Raw genomic sequence first — 23,078 nt, 5'->3', positions numbered from 1 at the left:
TGATGACTCATGCTGACAGTCAGTGGTCGATATGGCCACAAGCAACTGGACAGACAGCACTCTGTCTGCAGTGGCTCAATGAAGACAATATGTTTCAGTGTAACATCCCACTGAGCACACTACGTCATTTCAATGTGGATAACTGATTGGCTCCTATTTGGTTGAGACATTGATAAATTAGATTACAAACTATTTTCACCCACTAAAAAAAGACAGACAAAAGTTAGTTGAATTTCCAATGTGTTATCACTATGCTTTCAACCATCTTAAAGCTCAGAAAAGTTCAAATGGGAATACAATGTCAGATATTTTGAATATATATCTAATAGCAGAACCAAATGACCTGGGCCCAGTTTCCCAAAAGCATCTTAAGGCTAAGTTCGTAGTTAGAACCTTCGTAGGAGCATCGTCCCAATACCATTGTTACTAAAGTTGCAATTGAAATTTACCAACTGCCTCAGACCACTCAATTTACCAACTGCCTCAGACCACTCATACTGCCTCAGACCACTCATACTACCTCAGACCACTCATACTGCCTCAGACCACTCATAGAACAGCTAAGTGAGTCGTTAGACGCGTTTTTCCCTACCTTGTCACTTTATACACAGAAGATCTCTGCTAAACATATAAACCAAGATGTTTATCTGAAGCTCTGTGACCACTGATAACTTCACAACGAAGTTGACCACAAGTATAAAGTTGACAATGTCTTTGCAATTGTTACAAACAAGCGAAGGATAAAAATCTGCTTAAAATGAAAACCGAGATGACTGCATTAAAATAAAAACAGCCTACTTACTGTAGGCTACATAGACCCAGTGATGTGTATTCATGGATGCCAAGGAAAGCCAGGCTTCCCCCAAAACACTTACAACAACAACAAAAAACATACATTATTTTGTATCTTTCATCTATCTATCTATCTTTCGTCTGTCTCAGTATGTGTAGCGTATCTATCTGATGCGGTCTGGTCAGAAAGGGTGACATTGTTGCCGCCAGTAGCATTGAATGCAAGGGAAGCCAGCGAGCATTTGGCATCCCTTGATATAAAACAAATAAAATAATAACCAATCAGCGTTGAGCTAAACTGAGTGAGCTCAGTTGTATATGGTGCTGGCGCACAAAAAAACGTGTCAAGGGAAGCCAGTTTGGATTTGCCCAATCCAAACTTCATTATTGAAGCCAAACTTCATTATTGCAGAAAAAAATGTATGGTTGTGTTGTTTTCCTCTGGTGGCTAGCTAACTAGCTAGCTAAAATCGCCCCTATCCTAAATTAGCCATCGATGGAGATATGGATTTGGACTTGTGGTTTTACTTAATTCTCCGTACTGGCCAATGATTAGAACGACGATTCTGATCTAACCTTAAATTTAAACCTTGTGCCCCTGGCCTGAGAGGATGGAAGTTCAATATGTAGCTAGATGTAGATTGCTAGTGTTAACAAGCAGGCATGGCGTATCGTTGCCCACGAAAGGAAGTTAGGCTAGTGAGCAAGTAGAGTTGCTTACAAAAGTATGTGGACACCCCTTCAAATTAGTGGATTCGGCTATTTCAGCCACACATGTTTCAGCCACACAAAATCAAGTTCACAGCCATGCAATCTCTATACACTAACATTGGCATCTGCTCCTGCCATGCCCTCTACTGCTCATCCTGTGTCACAGTGCTCTTTCCCTCACTGTGTATGTGTGTGATTGTGTGGGCGGAGGCAGGTGTGCTGGAGTCAGAGCAGATCCCCACCAGCTGCAACCTGTTCCATAATTAAGACCTCTACAAATACTCAGTCCTGCCACTTCCACACTGCCAGATCGTAATATCTGCTCAGTCAGTCTACGGTTCTAGCCGTTTGTTACTATTTAGATCATGTTGTGCATGGTTTCCTTGCCTGACATAGTTTCCCTCTCTGCTACAGTTCTGCCCGCTCTGACTGGTCCCTGTCTCCTCATCCTGCTACTCTGTCCTGGATTCCCCACTCTACTGTTCCCTTGGATTCCCCTCCAGACCTGCTTACCCTGTCCCATCTCCTCTCACTCCAGCCTCAGCCTCCGCACCTAGTTTCCTGCAACCCAGCTGCAACCCAGCTGAGAAGTGGTAGGACACACAAGCACACAGAACGGGACCGCTGAAGCATGTAGCTCGTAAAAAATTGTCTCTCCTCGGATGCAACACTCACTAACGAGTTCCAAACTGCCTCTGGAAGCAACATCAGCACAAGAACTGTTCGTCAGGAGCTTCATGAAATGGGTTTCTATGACTGAGCAGCCGCACACAAGCCTAAGAACACCATGCGCAAAGCCAAACATGAGCAGGAGTGGTGTAAAGCTCGCTGCCATTGGACTCTGGAGCAGTGGAAACAGGTTCTCTGGAGTGATCAATCACACTTCACCATCTGGCAGTCAGATGAACAAATCTGGGAACCCTACCTGCCCCAATGCATAGTGCCAAATGTAAAGTTTGGTGGAGGAGAAATAATGGTCTGGGGCTGTTAATGGTTCGGGATAGACCACTTAGTTCCAGTGAAGGGAAATCTCACCTCAACAGGATACAATGACATTCTAGACGATTCTGTGCTTCCAACTTTGTGGCAACAGTTTCTAGGAAGGCCCTTTCCTGTTTCAGTGCCCCCGTGCACAAAGCGTGGTCCATACAGAAATGGTTTGTTGAGATCGTTGTGGAAGAACTTCACTAGTCTGCACAGAACCCTGACCTCAACCCCATATTTTTGTTCAGTGTACATCTTCGGCCATTGTAAGAAATATATATAGATAAAACACTCGTAAGCCTAAATTCCATCGCTATTGGGAAACCAGGCCCTGGATTGCAGTTGAGATTACATTAAAAGTACATGGTGCAAGTGATCAATGCCAGTTGAGATTCTGCACAGATTATTACAGCAATTGTGAAGATCTCCAAATACCTGTAATGACCTATGCATGCTGTCTTGAACATGCACGCTTATATGATTACATAAGAAATGTATAGTTACAGTAAATTCCAAATGTGGCCATGGATGTGTTACTAATTTTAAGGTTAAATGTTACTTTCGTTTCTAAGATAACTTTAGGCTAAGGTTATGTACTGTAATACGAAAGTAATATTGAATTGTATTTGGTTGACAATTCACCCAAATAACAACATTTACAGTAGATTTATCTACTGCTTGGATAGTTCCATCTGAGCCACTGGCTTAATCCCATTCTTGTCACTTTTTATTTTTGTTTGAGTTGGAGACATATCCAACATATCATTTGTTAACCCCCTAGAGTTTATTGATGCACAGGTGCATCCATCTAAGTAACATAATAAAACAAATACCCATCAAAATCAGTACATTTAAGGTAAAGATTCATTGCATGGGCTGCGTTTTAATCCACCGCATCTGCCTATGGCGGCCTTCTACGGGGGAAGGTGGCCAAGCTACAGCGCTGTTTGTCAGACCATGAAACATTCCATAAATTGGTCTTCTCGCGAAAACATCTGTAGCGTCCGAACAGTTTGGCCTACAAACTAATATGGAAAGAGGAGACTCTCACGATGGTAGTCTTCGTTTTTCTGTTTGTAGCGTCCAAACCATTTGTGCTACAAACTAATGTGACCCCCACTGTGGAAAAGGGAGATTCCCACGAACAGGATGGTTCTCGGTTTTGCTCTATGACCTCCACAAGTGTCACAGGACTCATCTGAAGGTAACCAGTAGCGGTTAAAGACATTAATGGAAGTATGGAGGTAGTTTTGTGCCTACCACAAAAAAAGGGGTTAAATATGTGTAACAATATATATATTTCCTGAGATTTCTTATATCACCTAGATATACACGTAGGACAGACACTTCAAAACCTTATTCTTTATGATTTACTTTTTTGACTGTCATTTTTGCCATTTATTCAATGCGTTTCTATGGGCTGTAGTAGTGAAGGCCAAATTCGTATATTTTTTTTGCCTAAATGGGTCTAAAAATTCTAAATTAAATAGATAAAATGATCCATGGTATGACCATCTTAAAACAATTCCATATGTCAGCTTAGACCCCCAAGGTTTTAACTTGTCAATCAGTTAATATGCTATTCATTGTATTTCTAAAGTTATTTAATTCCACTTTGTCTACAAAATAATCATTGATATGTTGGATTCACATCTCCATCTCAACCAACAATAAAAGTTATAGAATAGGAATAAATTAAATTAAACTTTAAATTATGTCAATTATGTCAAGATTTAGTCATATTCTTTAACTTTTGGATGAAAATCTACATTTTTTATTTGTAGACCAACTGGAATTAAAGCCAGTGTCAGAGATGGAACTATCCAAGCAGAAGATACATCTCCTTCAAATGTTGATATTTGGTTGCATTGACAACAAAACACAATTCAATATCACTATCATTACATTTCAAATCAACCAGAGCTTGAAACCCTAGGTCTATTGTATTGTCTATTTTTAGTTTAATTCTGGGTTGGTTGAATTCAACCAATTGTTGTTGGTGACTTTGCAAATCTATACAGGCGTAAATAACATCCTTGATGATTGATTAAGTATGGTCACATTTAATTTTCTCTGTTAAACCTTCCCTGTGGAATAACTTCAATAGCAACAGTGAATCTATTTCGTTTTTAAGTAGAGATCTCTCAACAATCATTCTCACGATAGCACATTGGTAATAGTCTGTGAAACATAATTGCTGGGCTTGGGTATAACCTTGGATGGTAGACCAAAAGGTAGCTGTAGATACATTCATTCTCCAGCAGGAGGTGCTGCCCAGCCTACCTGCCCAGGTACAAATTCAACATATTTTATACAGGTATGTTTGTTTAAATTTGGTTACCATGATAACATAATCCTGTGGTTAAAATTTCACTGTCAATTTTTTTTTTTTTATCCAACGAATTTTCCACATAGATTCGTCACACCTCATTGACAAATTCAGTTGAAATAATCAAATCAAAATATATTAGTCACATGCGCTGAATACAGCAGGCCTAAATGGGTCTTAAACGTTTGACCTTACAGTGAAATGCTTACTTAACAAACAATGTAGTATAAAAAGATACGGATAACAAATAAAAGTAACAAGTGTTAAAGAGCAGCAATGAAATAACAATAGCGAGACTATATACAGGGGGGTACCGGTACAGAGTCAATGTGCGGGGGCACCGGTTAGTTGAGGTAATATGTACATGTGCAGTAGCTAGAGTTATTAAAGAGTAGCAGCGGTGTAAAAGGGGGGGGGGGGGCAATGAAAATAGACTGGGTAGCCATTTGATGAGGTGTTCAGGAGTCTTATGGCTTGGTGGTAGAAGCTGTTTAGAAGCCTCTTGGACCTAGACTTTGCGCTCCGGTACCGCTTGCCGTGTAGTAGCAGAGAGAACAGTCTATGACCAGTGTGGCTGGATGTACTGGAATGTTCACACTACCCTCTGTAGTGCCTTGCGGTCAGAGGCCTAGCAGTTGCCATACCAGGCAGTGATGCTCTCGATGGTACAGCTGTAGAACCACTTGAGGATCTGAAGACCCATGCCAAATCTTTTCAGTCTCCTGAGGGAGACTTTTTTTTGTGCCCTCTTCACGACTGTCTTGGTGTGATTGGACCATGTTAGTTTGTTGGTGATGTGGACACCAAGGAACTTGAAGCTCTCAACCTGCTCCACTGCAGCCCCGTCGATGAGAAGGGCGTGCTAGGTCCTCTTTTTTCCTACAGGGAGACAAAAATCATGCCTTAACTTGTATTAAATCAAGACCAACACCAAGGTTCAGGTCAGTCAGGGTTTATTCTCCATGCTACTGTTGCTCCTGGCTGTGCACAGAGTGGAAAAAGACCTCACTTAATTCAATGCCAATAAACATTTACCTCAGGTGGAAAAGGAGGGGCACTTGGGATAGCACAGATCAGGGCCAAGAGAGAGAGAGAGAGAGACACATATACAGTTGAAATCAGAAGTTTACATACACTTAGGTTGGAGTCATTAAAACTTGTTTTTCAACCACTCCACAAATGACTTGTTAACAAACAATAGTTTTGGCAAGTCGGTTAGGACATCTACTTTGTGCAAGACACAAGTAATTTTTCAAACAATTGTTTACAGACAGATAATTTCACTTTTAGTTCACTGTATCACAATTCCAGTGGGTCAGAAGTTTACATACACTAAGTTGACTGCCTTTAAACAGCTTGGAAAATTCCAGAAAATGATGTCATGGCTTTAGAAACTTCTGATAGGCTAATTGACATCATTTTAGTCAATTGGAGGTGTACTAGCTTTAAGCACCAGCTGTTAGAGAAGCTCGCAGATCATTGCACCTGTACATAGACCATCTGTAAATAGCCCATCCAATCTATCTCATCCCCATACTGTATTTATTTATTTATCTTTATCCAGTATCTGGGGTGCAGAGAGAATCACTGACATGAATCACTAACGAGAGAATCACTGACATGATGTCAGCTGGTCCTTTTGTGGCAGGGCTGAAATGTAGTGGAAATGTTTTTGGGGATTCAGTTCATTTGCATGGCAAAGAGGGACTTTGCAATTAATTGCAATTCATCTGATCACTTCATAACATTCTGGAGTATATGCAAATTGCCATCATACAAACTGAGGCAGCAGACTTTGTGAAAAGGAATATTTGTGTCATTCTCAAAACGTTTGGCCACGACTGTACTTCCAAAGTTGTGGCAAAATGGCTTAAGGACAACAAAGTCAAGGTATTGGAGTGGCCATCACAAAGCCCTGACCTCAATCCTATAGAAAACGTGTGGGCAGAGCTGAAAAAGCGTGTGCGAGCAACGAGGCCTACAAACCTGACCCAGTTACACCAGCTCAATCATGAAGAATGGGCCAAAATTCACCCAACTTATTGTGGGAAGCTTGTGGAAGGATACCCCGAAACGTTTGACCCAAGTTAAACAATTTAAAGCCAATGCTACCAAATACTCAATGTAAATGTCTGACCCACTGGGAATGTGATGAAAGAAATAAAAGCAGAAATAAATCACTCTCTACTACTATTCTGATATTTCACATTCTTAAAATAAAGTGGTGGTCCTAACTGACGTACGACAGGGAATTTTTACTCTGAATAAATGTCAGGAAATGTGAAAAACTGAGTTTAAATGTATTTGGCTCAGGTGTATGTAAACTTCAGACATCAACTGTATATATATATATATATATATATATATATATATATATATATATATGGGGCAAAAAAGTATTTAGTCAGCCACCAATTGTGCATGTTCTCCCACTTAAAAAGATGAGAGAGGCCTGTAATTTTCATCATAGGTACACTTCAACTATGACAGACAAAATTACCAAAAAAATCCAGAAAATCACATTGTAGGATTTTTTATGAATTCTTTAGCCAATTATGGTGGAATATAAGTATTTGGTCAATAACAAAAGTTTATCTCAATACTTTGTTATATACCCTTTATTGGCAATGACAGAGGTCAAACGTTTTCTGTAAGTCTTCACAAGGTTTTCACACACTGTTGCTGGTATTTTGGCCCATTCCTCCATGCAGATCTCCTCTAGAGCAGTGATGTTTTGGGGCTGTTGCTGGGCAACACAGACTTTCAAATCCCTCCAAAGATTTTCTATGGGGTTGAGATCTGAAGACTGGCTAGGCCACTCCAGGACCTTGAAATGCTTCTTACCAAGCCACTCCTTCGTTGCCCGGGCAGTGTGTTTGGGATCATTGTCATGCTGAAAGACCCAGCCACGTTTCATCTTCAATGCCCTTGCTGATGGAAGGAGGTTTTCACTCAAAATCTCACGATACATGGCCCCATTCATTCTTTCCTTTACACGGATCAGTCGTCCTGGTCCCTTTGCAGAAAAATAGCCCCAAAGCATGATGTTTCCACCCCCATGCTTCACAGTAGGTATGGTGTTCTTTGGATGCAACTCAGCATTCGTTGTCCTCCAAACACGACGAGTTGAGTTTTTACCAAAAAGTTATTTTAGTTTCATCTGAACATATGACATTCTCCCAATCTTCTTCTGGATCATCCAAATGCTCCCTAGCAAACTTTAGACGGGCCTGGACATGTACTGGCTTAAGCAGGGGGACACGTCTGGCACTGCAGGATTTGAGTCCCTGGCGGCGTAGTGTGTTACTGATGGTAGGCTTTGTTACTGTGGTCCCAGCTCTCTGCAGGTCATTCACTAGGTCCCCCCGTGTGGTTCTGGGATTTTTACTCACCGTTCCTGTGATCATTTTGACCCCACGGGGTGAGATCTTGCATGAAACCCCAGATCGAGGGAGATTATCAGTGGTCTTGTATGTCTTCCATTTCCTAATAATTGCTCCCACAGTTGATTTCTTCAAACCAAGCTGCTTACCTACTGCTGATTCAGTCTTCCCAGCCTGGTGCAGGTCTACAATTTGGTTTCTGGTGTCCTTTGACAGCTCTTTGGTCTTGGCCATAGTGGAGTTTGGAGTGTGACTGTTTGAGGTTGTGGACAGGTGTCTTTTATACTGATAACAAGTTCAAACAGGTGCCATTAATACAGGTAACGAGTGGAGGACAGAGGAGCCTCTTAAAGAAGAAGTTACAGATCTGTGAGAACCAGAAATCTTGCTTGTTTGTAGGTGACCAAATAATTATTTTCCACCATAATTTGCAAATAAATTGATGAAAAATCCTACAATGTGATTTTCAGGATTTTTTTCTAATTTTGTCCGTCATAGTTGAAGTGTACCTATGATGAAAATTACAGGCCTCTCATCTTTTTAAGTGGGAGAACTTGCACAATTGGTGGCTGACTAAATACTTTTTTGCCCCACTGTATATATATACAGTGGGGAGAATAAGTATTTGATACACTGCCGGTTTTCCCACTTACAAAGCATGTAGAGGTCTGTAATTTTTTTAATGGCTACACTTCAACTGTGAGAGGGAATCTAAAACAAAAATCCAGAAAATCACATTGTATGATTTTTAAGTAATTCATTTGCATTTTATTGCATGACATAAGTATTTGATACATCAGAAAAGCATAACTTAATATTTGGTACTAAAACCTCTGTTTGCAATTACAGAGATCATACGTTTCCTGTAGTTCTTGACCAGGTTTGCACACACTGCAGCAGGGATTTTGGTCCACTCCTCCATACAGACCTTCTCCAGATCCTTCAGATTTCAGGGCTGTCGCTGGGCAATACGGACTTTCAGCTCCCTCCAAAGATGTTCTATTGGGTTCAGGTCTGGAGACTGGCTAGGACACTCCAGAACCTTGAGATGCTTCTTACGGAGCCACTCCTTAGTTGCCCTGACTGTGTGTTTCGGGTCATTGTCATGTTGGAAGACCCAGCCACGACCCATCTTCAATGCTCTTACTGAGCGAAGGAGGTTGTTGGCCAAGATCTCGCAATACATGGCCCCATCCATCCATCCATCAATACGGTGCAGTCGTCCTGTCGCCTTTGCAGAAAACCATCCCCAAAGAATGATGTTTCCACCTCCATGCTTCACAGTTGGGATGGTGTTCTTGGGGTTGTACTCATCCTTCTTCTTCCTCCAAACACAGCGAGTGGAGTTTAGTCCAAAAAGCTCTATTTTTGACTCACCAGACCACATGACCTTCTCCCATTCCTCCTCTGGATCATCCAGATGGTCATTGGCAAACTTCAGACAGGCCTGGACATGCGCTGGCTTGAGCAGGGGGACCATTTTAATCCATGACGGCGTAGTGTGTTACTAATGGTTTTCTTTGAGACTGTGGTCCCAGCTCTCTTCAGGTCATTGACCAGGTCCTGCCGTGTAGTTCTGGGCTGATCCCTCACCTTCCTCAGGATCATTGATGCCCCACGAGGTGAGATCTTGCATGGAGCCTCAGACCGAGGATGATTGACCATCATCTTGAACTTCTTCCATTTTATAATAATTGCGCCAACAGTTGTTGCCTTCTCACCAAGCTGCTTGCCTATTGTCCTGTAGCCCATCCCAGCCTTGTGCAGGACTACAATTTTATCCCTGATGTCCTTACACAGCCTTCTGGTCTTGGCCTTTGTGGAGAGGTTGGAGTCTGTTTGATTGAGTGTGTGAACAGGTGTCTTTTATACAGGTAACGAGTTCAAACAGGTGCAGTTAATGCAGGTAATAGGTGGAGAACAGGAGGGCTTCTTAAAGAAAAACTAACAGGTCTGTGAGAGCCGGAATTCTTACTGGTTGGTAGGTGATCAAATACTTACTGTATGTCATGCAATAAAATGCAAGTTAATTACTTAAAAATCTTACAATGTGATTTTCTGGATTTTTGTTTTAGATTCCGTCTCTCACAGTTGAAGTGTACCTATGATAAAAATGACAGACCTCTACATGCTTTGTAAGTAGGAAAAACTGCAAAATCGTCAGTGTATCAAATACTTGTTCTCCCCACTGTATATATACGTTTGGCCTGAGGGTTTATTTTGTCAAGCCTCCCCACTGATAAGGAAAGGGCATCTTTCTGCACTCCAGCACTGTTTGCTGCTTTATTGTGGCTCCAGGCGGTGAGGGGGAGATGAACAAAGCCGTTTCCAGAGATGGAATGCTCTTCCTCCCCTTAGACCAGGTTAAGGGGACCCGGGAACACTTCTACCCATCAGCGATATTACCTGCAGGCAGGGAGAGAAGAAACTCACTGAACTGTGTACTCAAAATGCCAACCCTCATTTTCAAGTTTGATCACAATTCTATAGTTATGAATCATAATTCAAACAAAGGGGGAAAGGTTTTTTCTTCATTCCATAATGATATGATGGTGCTGGGATTTGCTGCACCAAAAATATTATCATGCAATATGATATGAGTATTCTTTATGTTGTTGATCAAATTACTCAATGGTTATTGGCATTACAATACATTTCTGACCAAAACATAATGATTATGTTATTCCTAGGTCATACTGTAAGAATCATACTTCTGCCTTCCTAGAATATATTGTACTGTGCTATATATGAATCCCTGTATAAAGGAAATGCAGATCAATCAGCCAGGCTTCTGCTTCATCTGTCATGCTTTGGACTATGGCTGGCGGATGGGGATTTGTTCACTACTCAGGTACAGATGTCGGATCTTAATTTGAGCCAGATAGCTAGAGAAGGAAAATAATCCTGCAGCAACAGTTATGTGAATTGTTATGTGGATTATATGGACATTTTTTGTAGGGGTTGATACATTGTTCATTAGGGCAAATCAAGTCTGACATTTTAAAGTGGAAATATGAAATTTAGAAACATTTTTAAAACTCAAACACACTACAAGTTTGCAAATTCTCAGCAACAAAAAAGTGATCAAATGAAGATCCTACATCTGTGCACTGCTCGGCACAGTGACACATGAAAGGGAAATGGCTCTGAAAGTTTGGAGTCTCTTTCCTTCCTCTTTTTCCTTTGTATTCCACCTGTGAGGAACAGGCTGGTTTATACCCCAGAAGAATACCTGCTGAATGCGGTGCTGACGTCTGTATAGACTACACTAAATAAGAAGCACTGTGCTGTACTCTGACACATATATTGAGAAACAGAGATGTCTGAGATCTGACAGCACTACTTTAACACAAGTAACTTCTTTATTTACACCAACTTGTCTCTCAAGAGAGTGTAGGACTGGATGGAAATGTGACATCGCTAATTGAACCTCTCCCCTCCTCCTCACCAAAAGCACTCAGAGTGTAAGATTCCTCAATATTCAACCAATACACACTTGTCCTCATTTGCACCTGGTTCTGGTTCCTCTGGTGTGGCTATGTTGCATTGATTCACACCAGTCTAGAGATGTCAGTTTGCTTCACCTTGTGAGGAGAGTCTTTAATGCTGTGATCGAGCCTGTGCCAGGACCAAGCTGTTTAACCCCAGTGTAGTCTTAACATGTTGTATACTCCCCTTGTTCTAAGGTTAAAAAAAAGACCCACCTTCACTAAAACCCTAAAATAAAGCAACTTAATTGAATTTTAAACCCCAAGTCTATTTTGCATGAAGAAACAACCTGTCATTCATCACAATCTTTGTGAATATGTGGGTTTTCCCTCTTCACAATGCAGAAAGACTGCATTTAATCAGTGGACACCACTCGTTTTTTATTATAACACATCTGTCATAATTGTTTTCTTTACTAAAATAGAGGTTCATTATTATTATTATTATTAAGAGATAGCACTTGTATAGCCTAAGAAAGCAGAAATGTGCAGAAAGTAGTTTTGAATGCATTTTATTGAAAGGAAACAATAATAGTCTTGAACTTTTATGTCAACATAGTGATATTTAATTTTTTTAACCTTTATTTAACTAGGGAAGTCAATTAAGAACACATTCTTATTTACAATTATGGCCTAGGAACAGTGCTGCCTTTTTCAGGGGCAGAATGACAGAGTTTTACCTTGTCAGCTCGGGGATTCGATCTAGCGAATCCTTTCGGTTACTGGCTCAACGCTCTAACCACTAGACTACCTGCCGCCCCATATATCCTTATACAGTACAATGACGAATTCAACTACAAAATACTAGTCTTCTCACATTTGTTTAACCATTGCCCCCACCCACAAGTTGTATAAACAACAACAAATAATAGATACAAAACCAAAACTTGAAGACCATAAATCAATCAACTCTAATAAGCACATGTAGGACAGTATGCAAGTGTGTGTGCATGGACTTGGCAGATGTATTTCTCACATGTTCAGCACATACTATTTGTTCTACAGTCCTTCTTTGGGGGGCAGAATTGACATCTCCTCCTCTTGCCTGCCCCAGCTGCAGCCTCAGGTGGATCAGGAAAAGCTGCAGAGGCTGCTGTGCGGGGGAGGCGCTCATTTATTTAAATGTGTGGGGTTACAAGTGCCTTTCCCAGCTGCTCCAGGAACACCCTCCTCTTGTTCAGCTTATCAGGCATCCAGGTAGGATTGATCTTGTTCCATATCATGAAGGCATTGTATGAGGACACATCAATGATGTTATGGAAGATGACCAGGCGCCAGCGGGCAGTCATCCTCCTACAGCTGTTAGTTCCAATCACCTTGTCTAGGTTGTCCGCGCCTCCTTTGTTGTGGGTGTAGTCCAGGATGATGGCTGGCTTCCTGTCCTCACGATCACTGAGCTCAGCCATTTTGTGCAGTGTGCTCAGGAGGACCACATTCTTGTTCCTCTTTGGGAGGTAGGAAACTAGAGTGGTGGTGGGGGTGAAGGCAAACTTTGATGAAAAGGGGGAAGCTCAGGAATGTTCTTTGTAACTGTGCCAACCATTGTGATCTTCCTCTTCAGGAGCTGCTGGTTGAGTTCAACCAGTAGCACATACAGTGGGGAGAACAAGTATTTGATACACTGCCGATTTTGCAGGTTTTCCTACTTACAAAGCATGTAGAGGTCTGTAATTTTTTATCATAGGTACACTTCAACTGTGAGAGACGGAATCTAAATCAAAAATCCAGAAAATCACATTGTATGATTTTTAAGTAATTAATTTGCATTTTATTGCATGACATGCAATAAAGTATTTGATCACCTACCAACCAGTAAGAAGTCCAGCTCTCACAGACCTGTTAGTTTTTTTAAAGAATCCCTCCTGTTCTCCACTCATTACCTGTATTAACTTCACCTGTTTGAACTCGTTACCTGTATAAAAGACACCTGTCCACACACTCAATCAAACAGCCTCCAAACTCTCCACAATGGCCAAGACCAGAGAGCTGTGTAAGGACATCAGGGTTAAATTGTAGACCTGCACAAGGCTGGGATGGGCTACAGGACAATAGGCAAGCAGCTTGGTGAGAAGGCAACAACTGTTGGCGCAATTATTAGAAATTGGAAGAAGTTCAAGATTACGGTCAATCACCCTCGGTCTGGGGCTCCATGCAAGATCTCACCTCTTGGGGCATCAATGATCATGAGGAAGGTGAGGGATCAGCCCAGAACTACACGGCAGGACCTGGTCAGTGACCTGAAGAGAGCTGGGACCACAGTCTCAAAGAAAACCATTAGTAACACACTACGCTGTCATGGATTAAAATCCTGCAGTGCACGCAAGGTCCCCCTGCTCAAGCCAGCGCATGTCCAGGCCTGTCTGAAGTTTGCCAATGACCATCTGGATGATCCAGAGGAGGAATGGGAGAAGGTCATGTGGTCTGATAAGACAAAAATAGAGCTTTTTGGTCTAAACTCCACTCGCGGTGTTTGGAGGAAAAAGAAGGATGAGTACAACCAAGAACACCATTCCGAACCGTGAAGCATGGAGGTGGAAACATTCTTTGGGGATGCTTTTCTGCAAAGGGGACAGGACGACTGCACCGTATTGATGGGAGGATGGATGGGGCCATGTATCGCGAGATCTTGGCCAACAACCTCCTTCCCATGACAATGACCCGAAACACACAGCCAGGGCAACTAAGGAGTGGCTCCGTAAGAAGCATCTCAAGGTCCTGGAGTGGCCTAGCCAGTCTCCAGACCTGAACCCAATAGAAAATCTTTGGAGGGAGCTGAAAGTCCGTATTGCTCAGTGACAGCCCCGAAACCTGAAGGATCTGGAGAAGGTCTGTATGGAGGAGTGGGCCAAAATCCCTGCTGCAGTGTGTGCAAACCTGGTCAAGAACTACAGGAAACGTATGAGCTCTGTAATTGCAAACAAAGGTTTCTGTACCAAATATTAAGTTCTGCTTTTCTGATGTATCAAATACTTATGTCATGCAATAAAATGCAAATGAATTACTTAAAAATCATACAATGTGATTTTCTGGACTTCCGTCTCTCACAGTTGAAGTGTACCTATGATAAAAAAAATTAGACCTCTACATGCTTTGTAAGTAGGAAAATCGGCAGTGTAACAAATATTTGTTCTCCCCACTGTATGTGCTACTGGTTGAACTCAACAGCAACTCCTGAAGATGAAGATCACCATGGTTGGCACAGTTACAAAGAACATTCCTGAGCTCCCCCCTGCACTCCTCGTAAACAAGGGAGAGACAGGCCTTCTCATCAAAGTTTGCCTTCACCCCCACCACCACTCTAGTTTCCTACCTCCCAAAGAGGAACAAGAATGTGGTTTCTTATTGTGTCGTGTGTGTGTGTGTCTTTGTGGTGTGTAAATTATTTTATATCTGCCAAGTCAAAAATGACCCTAAGACAATCTTTGTACTCTGGTGGTGTACAGCTTTCATGGAAATATGAACAAAGGTGTGTAACGCTCAATGAGTGAATGGGTGTGGAATCAGGCGCAGGGAGCAACGGATGCGGGAACAAACACGCTTTATGTCCAAAATCAAAAGAACAAAATAGTATACCCAACACAGGCGTAACTATTAAAACAAATAGTACCCTTAGGTAAAATACCAGGACAGCGAGAAAACCCAACAAAACACTAACACCTCTCACAAATACAGAAGAACAAGCCCGCACAAACAGAAGCGGGCTAAACAAACTTAAATAACCCCACCCTAACAACCAAACAATGAACAGGTGAAACCAATTAGACAAAACCAAACGAACATGGAACAAAGGATCGGTGGCAGCTAGTAGACCGGCGACGACGACCGCCGAGCGCCACCCGAACAAGAAGGGGAGCCACCTTCGGTAATATTCGTGACAAGGTGATGTTTCACTTTTTCTAATGTTGGGGTCACTCTAGGAAAAGTTATCAAATTTCAAGTTGAAAGAAATATAATTTAGGGTTTTTTCTCTGCTGTTAAACATAGTGGCAGGTAATTTTTGACCCTTAAGAAAACACAAGGGTTAGGACAGATTCTGTTTGTCTGTTATCTTAGCTAGAATTCAGAACCAACTTCACAGTACCCTGACAAACATTGTCTGTTTCACAACACAACTAAAAAGGCAGATGAGATATGCTGGGTGTGTACAGACACTGCCAAAATACATTTGTTAAAGAAGGTTGCTGTGGTGTAAAAACTGCAAAGTCCAAGACATGCTGCAACCCACTGCCCATTATGTTCATTCAGATGTTGACAGATATGTTATATAATATCCCGTCTGTATCCAGTTGGCAAATATGGAAATTTGCCCAGGTAGCTGTGGTCTTAAGCAAACATTAGTAGTAGAATTTTATTTGACAATAGTAGTACATTCTTGGGCAAGTTATGACACTGGTAGACTCCTGTTGCAATTACATATAACTGAGTTTTTAATTTAATGTATACATTTCTCCATATTGATGTTCACTCATTTGGAAAAAGGCAACTTATAACTACTACCACTGTGACGTCACATGGTCAATGTGTAACTCCCATATGAATGAGTCAGGGAGTGGGTAATTAAGGGGTGGGCCATGCGAATCTCCCTCAGGACACTGACAAGGCTCTACAAGCCCTAGTTCCCTCCTCACACAGGTAGGAAAGAGGACAGTGTTTCACAACCCTGACCTGTGATGATCACTATGAATTCTGAGCACATTAATGATTATCTTCCACATAGGGATTCTGATTGACAGAGTCACCACCACAGTCAATAACATTTATGAGGAAGGCCATGTTCTAATTCCCTTCCAAATCACTAAAGGGCCATCATGATGATATCGTCCCATTTCTTTTGAAGGGTAATACTTTTATTTGTGCTGCTATCAATGAAGTTAAAGATTTGAATGCAGCCACTAAGTGGAAGTTGACTTTCTGCCTTTCATACACCAGCAGTCCAATTGTAATGCTGTGAGGATTTGACATAGTCTATAATTACAGCTGAAAGCCTATATGACTGTTGGAGGTTGATGCGTTCTCTGGCAAGACCCAGGAGACATTAGATTATATCTGTGTCATTAAACAGCAAAGTGCTTAAAAAACAAATAAACATGGCAATAAAAGTTTTTTTTTTAGGTTCATGAAACAAAAGGAAGTGTGATAGGTGAATAATAGCTGTGAAAGAATTCAATGTGAAGGTAAACTTGAGATTTCAGAAGCAGTAAAACTCTCAATCTGAGAGGGATACAGTGTGTAATTCAACTGTAGGAATAGATTGTTACTCAATTGCTCTTCCCTCAGACAACAGCATGTCTTTCAGTGAGTCAAGGACAATTAAAATACCCTTAGTTTGTCAAGATGTGTCGGAGTAACTACATTTCAATCTATTTTCAATACAAGTGGGTAGACAGATTATATAGAGTCTATTTCTCTGAGAGGGGGTATATTGCATGGTGACAGAAAAGCCAGAGACAAGAAGAAATGATGGATAAGTGAGAGTTAAGCAACTTTGACCTTCAAGACTTCAACTAACATTGTTTTTGTCTGGTCCAAACTCAGTATCCTATAATTCCATTTGAGGATACTAGGGGAATCTGAGGAAAATGTTTACGGGGAAATAAAAGGCAAGTTTGAGGATTGGGTACGTGAGTGTTCTAGTATCACTCCAGATGTTATTCTTGGACAAAATGAAAGTCTCAAGAAATATACAAGAGATGGAAGATTATAAGCAAGGTTATAAAAAACACAAAAGTATGAAATGTATGGAATTCAAGGGCAACATTTTACAATAATATTCCCTTTATGTTTTGATAAGAAGGGGGAACACAGTACTAATTATTGTCCCTGTTAACTGAAATAAACAAGAAATAGAACATCATTTCCATATAAGGGAATAAATCAAACATGGAGTTTATAAAAAATAACTAGAGGCCTTTCCAGATGACTGACAAAAGTGAAACTGAAAAGTAATCTGAAGCTGCTTGCAATTGCCTGAACAATCAGCATAGTTCCTCACTCAAACCAGAGCAAAAAGGCCAGTCTGGTCATGTTATAGGGCAAACCTGACACTACATGACATTAGGCATGAAAACAAACCCAGAGGAATGATCCATGTTATCGTATAATTGAGATGAGACACTCTCTGGCTCAGAAATGTGCAAGACCTAAACACAGCTTGAGGTTAGTTCAAGTGCTTTAAATCTGTATGAGTAAACCACTCACAGGAAAAGAGAGGCAGGAAGTCATAAACAGAGAAGACTGTGATTTTAATAGCTTTAACAAGATGGTGAGTAGTACTGCTATAATACATATCAGAAAGTAACCATGTGCTTTGGATTGGATCCTCTCTCTCTCTTTAGAGACATGTGTTTGAGCTGTGAACTGTGCCGTCTAAAGTAACTAATGTCAATTTAAATGCAGATGAAACAACAGAGAAAAACAGAGGTCATTTTTGTCTGGGTCTTAGCCATCTGGCTCTCTTCAGTTGTCAACAGTGAAAGTAAGTGATTTTTAACATTGTGAGACAGTGCACAAAACCATATTTTGGCTGTTTTTTTACCAGGCAAAAAAGCTGCTTCAGGGAGCAATCTTTTGTCTTTTAGTAAGGATGTGTCACATCCAGCAAATACAGAAAGTACAGCCATATTTCAAATAATTTTGGGTAAGATTCTGCTATAAAAGAACTATGAAGTAAAAACAATTTTTGGTTCAAAAGATCCATGCTGTCTGGCTAGGACCTTGATAAAGTGAAAGATGGAATCTGTAGTACTAACTTGAGAAGACCTGAGTAAAGATGATCTGCTTTCTACAGAAACAAACTTTCTTCAAGTTCTCACAAATGATTCCTAGCTGAACTGGCTATGGGCACAATATGCACTGAACAAAAATATAAACACAACATGTGTGTTGATCCCATGTTTCATGAGCCAAAATCAAAGATCCCAGAAATGTTCCATACGCATAAATAGCTTATTTCTCTCAATCTGTGCACAAATTAGTTTATATCCCTGTTAGTGAGCATTTCTCCTTTGCCAAGATAATCCATCCACCTGACAGGTGTGTCATATCAAGAAGCTGATTAAACAGCATGATCATTACACAGGTGCACCTTGTGCTGGGGACAAAATGGCATTCTAAAATGTGCAGTTTTGTCCCACACCACAATGCCACAGATGTTTTGAGGGAGCGTGCAATTGGCATGCTGACTGCAGGAATGTCCACCATAGCTGTTGCCAGATCATTTAATGTTAATTTCTCTATTAAATCGAGTGCAATGTTGTTTTAGAGAATTTGGCAGTATGTCCCAACTGGCCTCACAACCGCAGACCATGTGTAAACACGCCAGACCAGGACCTCCACATCTGGCTTCTTCACCTGCGGGATCGTCTGAGACCAGCCACGTGGACAGCTGATGAAACTGCGGGTTTGAACAACCAAAGAATTTCTGCACAAACTGTCAGAAACCATGTCAGGGAAGCTCATCTGCGTGCTTGTCGTCCTCACCAGGGTCTCGACCTGACTGCAGTTTGGCGTCGTAACCAACTTCAGTGTGCAAATGCTCACCTTCGATGACCAAGAAAGTGGAGAAGTGGGCTCTCCACGGATTAATCCCGGTTTCAACTGCCGATCGGGCAGACAACAGACAGCGTGAATGTGGTCGTTTGGGCGAGCAGTTTGCTGATGCCAACGTTGTGAACAGATTGCCTCATGGTGGAGGTGGGGTTATGGTATGGGAAGGCATAAACTACTGACAATGAACACAATTGTATTTAATCAATGGCAATTTGAATCCCCAGAGATACCGTGACGAGATCCTGAGACCTATTGTCGTGCCATTCATCCGCAGCCATCACCTCATGTTTCAGCATGATAATGCACAGCCCCATGTCACAAGGATCTGTACACAATTCCTGGAAGCTGAAAATGTCCCAGTTCTTCCATGGCCTGCATGCTTACCAGACATGTCACCCATTGAGCATATTTGGGATGCTCTGGATCAGTGGTCGCCAACTGGTCGATCTTCAAGGCATTCCTAGTCGATCACCAAATATTTCTGTCGAAAAGCCAACGAACGATAAAGGCTTGTGTTCCTTTTTTTAAATCGTGTTGAGCGCACTGGGTAAGCAAAGTGTTTCCATGAGACAAACTCGGCCTACCCGCAGGACCGGCAAATTTGTGACTAAATCGAGTGCACCTATTGGGCTGCCCAATCGGATAGCTCAAATCACGGTGGCTACAGAGCTTCCGTGACCCTGGCCACAGCAACGTTTCATAGGCTACTAGCGTACGTAAGATTTTATATATTTTAAAACCATGACCACAGAGAGACTGTCAACGAATACAGCAAAGAGCTGCTGATTTTATGAGTGAGTTCATGTTTATATTCAGCACTGTCACTGTTTTTATTCAACACTATTACAAAACGTGCTTCTCCGTACTTCTGCTCGGGCTGCAATGAATGAGTAGCCAAGTATCGATAGCCCTGCGTTTTATTATTATTATTAGCAACTCATCGTGTCGATTTTAATATTAAGGAATAATTTAACTTTCTCTGGTCATAGGAACAACATGAATTTGTGCATGAGGCAGATTTGGTACGACTCGAGTTCCGCCATTAGGTGGAACACGGTGCCCACTCTCTGGTCAGTCTCACCGGAGGAAAGGAAGGAGAGAGCAGGGACCGTGAGAGGTGGTTGGGACAAGTCTTTTGAACGGTCATCCAGCTTGGAATTCCAAGTCGGAAAACTCGGGCATCTTTCTAGAGCTCCGACTTTTCGACCTGGAGATCACTGACGTCGTGATGCAGGTACCACCAGTCCAGTAAAATAAAAATAAAAATTATTTGCCTCACAAGTGCTAAACCAATTGATCTATTTTGTTATCAGAGCTCGAGTTCGAAATATAATATGGTCTTTGGCAGGCCAATCATATAGCGTATATGCTGTGATAATGTATTAGTCCTACGGCCCAAACCTCCTTTCTACAACTGTTTGTGAGGTTAATGTAAAAAAGCAGTAGATCTCTGCTTGCTTTTTGACTGCCAAAGTGATCTTGACTCAGAAAAGGTTGGTGACCACTGCTCTGGATAGATGTGGACGACAGCGTGTTCCCGCCAATATCCAGCAACTTCGCACAGCCATTGAAGAGGAGTGGGGCAACATTCCACAGGCCACAATCAACAGCCTGATCAACTCTATGCATGAGCCAAATGGTGGTCACACCAGATACTGACAGTTTTTATTTTTATCTACGCCCCTCTACTTTTTATTTACTTTTTTATCTGTGAACAACAGATACATATCTGTATTGCCAGTCATGTGAAATCCATAGATTAGTGTATAATGCATTTATTTAAATTGACTGATTTCCTTATATGAACTGTAACTCAGCAAAATCCATTAAAGTGTTGCATTTGATTTATTTTTGGTCAGTGTAAATAGTGTGTGTAAGCATGGAAAGCTTCCTATACCTGGCGATATAACAGTTTCCTCTTTATCCATTCATTCACAGGTAAAGTGGAGCTGAGAACCAGTACTGAGGTAAAGGCTCAGTGTGATCAGAATGTGTCCCTGCAGTGTGACATCATGTCATTGAGCCCACTCAAGATCATTCTCTTTTCCTGGGTATGGAAAATGAAACAGCTGTGTGTGGTCAATGCCACTGGTGTATTCTCCTTTCCTGGCGTCCAGTGTGACATCACAAACAACACCCTCACACTCAATCTGACTCGGGTGATGCCGTCCAGTCAGGGTAACTACACCTGCAAACTGCGCTCCAACCTAACAATCACAGCTGCCAACACCACTGTGACAATGCAAGGTCTGTATACTGTATAGGAATAATGCTCCTATATAACTCATGATGATGCTGTTGTAGGATGAGAGCAATTGCAACAATGACACATGTAGGCAAGTCAGACCAAATATTACACAAATATGGCAATGAACTTGTTAGACACACTCCAGCTATGTGAATGTTACTTGAGAACTACTCAATACTCATCCTATTTTTCCCACAACATTGCAGAGTGCCTAAGGACATATGAGCTCAAAGTGTTCCAGAATGAGTCTCAGGTTGAGTGCCAGTTATTTGGAGTTTACCCAGAAGGCACAGTACACTGGTTCCTGGGCTCTGAGAATATAACAGAGTCCGCCAGCACCAAGAGCCAGCTGGATGAAGAGGGGCTGTTTGATATAAGGAGTACCCTGCCTACCCAGGCTGGGACTGAGCCTTACAACTGCTCCTTGTGGATACCTAGTAGTGGAACCTACAGCTCTCACAAACAGCTGCACTACTCCAGAGTGATCTCTTCAGGGACAAAGACTAGGAGCAGACTGCTGTTGGTCTTCATCCTGGTTGGACTCATAATCATAACATAGGACTACTCATGGGAAGGTCAGGAGGTTTTTTACTGAACATGGGAATTCAAACTACAGTAGGGAAAGGGACTTTCCTGGTCAGGGCACATCTACACAGGATGGATCAGGGCCTTTCTCTTACTGAGTGAAGAGAAAGCAAACCTAGACTGGCATGGCCAAAGTGGATATATGTTTTCACTTTTTATACTGGGAAGCAAAATATCAAAGTAATTACAATAAATACAATTGAATTTTAAACTGAAAATGATTGTACATTGGGATTTGAGAATACTGTAAGAAGTTTTAATTGTTTGTCTTCAACGTTATACACTTGTTTAAATTGCATTGCTTATTACAGTAGTAGAATACTGCTTCCTGGTGGTGAAAGTGTTTACTGATGGAAATAGTATTGCTGTTAGATGCGTAATAAAGATATTCTAAATTGTATTGTTGAATTGACTGATCTTGCTTATTAAGCCTGTCATAACTTGTTGCTGTGTTTTATAGTCAGAACTGATTAGACTGATTTATATAATAATCAATGCAATGTCAAGACATGGCTAGAAGGACATGTTACTGTGTGTTCTGGATTCTAAAATACAAGTTGTATTATACCATAGCAAATATAGTCACCCATGTTGTTTTCTGTACTAGTTCTCAATTAAAAAATGCACCAGACCACTGAGGGAACTCATGACATTGACAGTTAATGAATGAGGACCCATGGTCATTCAAATTGCATTTCTAGTTCCTTCTCAGTGTACCACAAGGAGGCAGAGTCATCCCACCAGAGAGGACATTCAAACCAATCATACGCAACTCTTCTCCCTCTGCATACAAACACACACACACACTCATGCTGTGTGAATTCCAATCCAACTGTTCTGTATAAATCAACACTTTGTGACACATTTCCTATCGATTTCCTCTACGCCAATGTGGGGTCTCCTGCAAGGTGAAGGAGTGGAGGGTCAAATGTCTCATTATAAAACACTTAAATCAATCCACATGACTTCTGTGGTGTCAAACTCACATCTCTAATGCATTATCAGGTGCG

At 41.4% G+C, this 23,078-nt stretch overlaps 1 protein-coding gene across 2 annotated transcripts; it reads left to right on the top strand.

The window, feature by feature from the left end:
* The first annotated feature begins 17,737 nt into the window (after positions 1 to 17,737).
* Positions 17,738 to 22,468, top strand: LOC109892279 (uncharacterized). 2 transcript variants are annotated; one of them, XM_020484733.2, is made up of 5 exons: positions 19,635 to 20,029; positions 20,225 to 20,469; positions 20,724 to 20,874; positions 21,174 to 21,482; positions 21,690 to 22,275. In XM_020484733.2, the coding sequence occupies exons 2-5, from the start codon at positions 20,464 to 20,466 to the stop codon at positions 22,040 to 22,042; spliced, it is 819 nt and encodes a 272-aa protein (XP_020340322.2). In that variant the 5' UTR covers positions 19,635 to 20,029; positions 20,225 to 20,463; the 3' UTR covers positions 22,043 to 22,275. The 2 variants fall into 2 exon arrangements, with proteins under 2 accessions (XP_020340321.1, XP_020340322.2); XM_020484732.2 differs by lacking the exons at positions 19,635 to 20,029; positions 20,225 to 20,469; positions 20,724 to 20,874 and adding exons at positions 17,738 to 17,949; positions 18,084 to 18,162 and having other exon boundaries at positions 21,690 to 22,468.
* Positions 22,469 to 23,078: the final 610 nt, after the last annotated feature.

This window comes from Oncorhynchus kisutch, linkage group LG6, assembly GCF_002021735.2.
Source record: "Oncorhynchus kisutch isolate 150728-3 linkage group LG6, Okis_V2, whole genome shotgun sequence".
NCBI lineage: Eukaryota > Metazoa > Chordata > Actinopteri > Salmoniformes > Salmonidae > Oncorhynchus > Oncorhynchus kisutch.
This window is presented reverse-complemented; position numbering and strand designations above follow the sequence as displayed.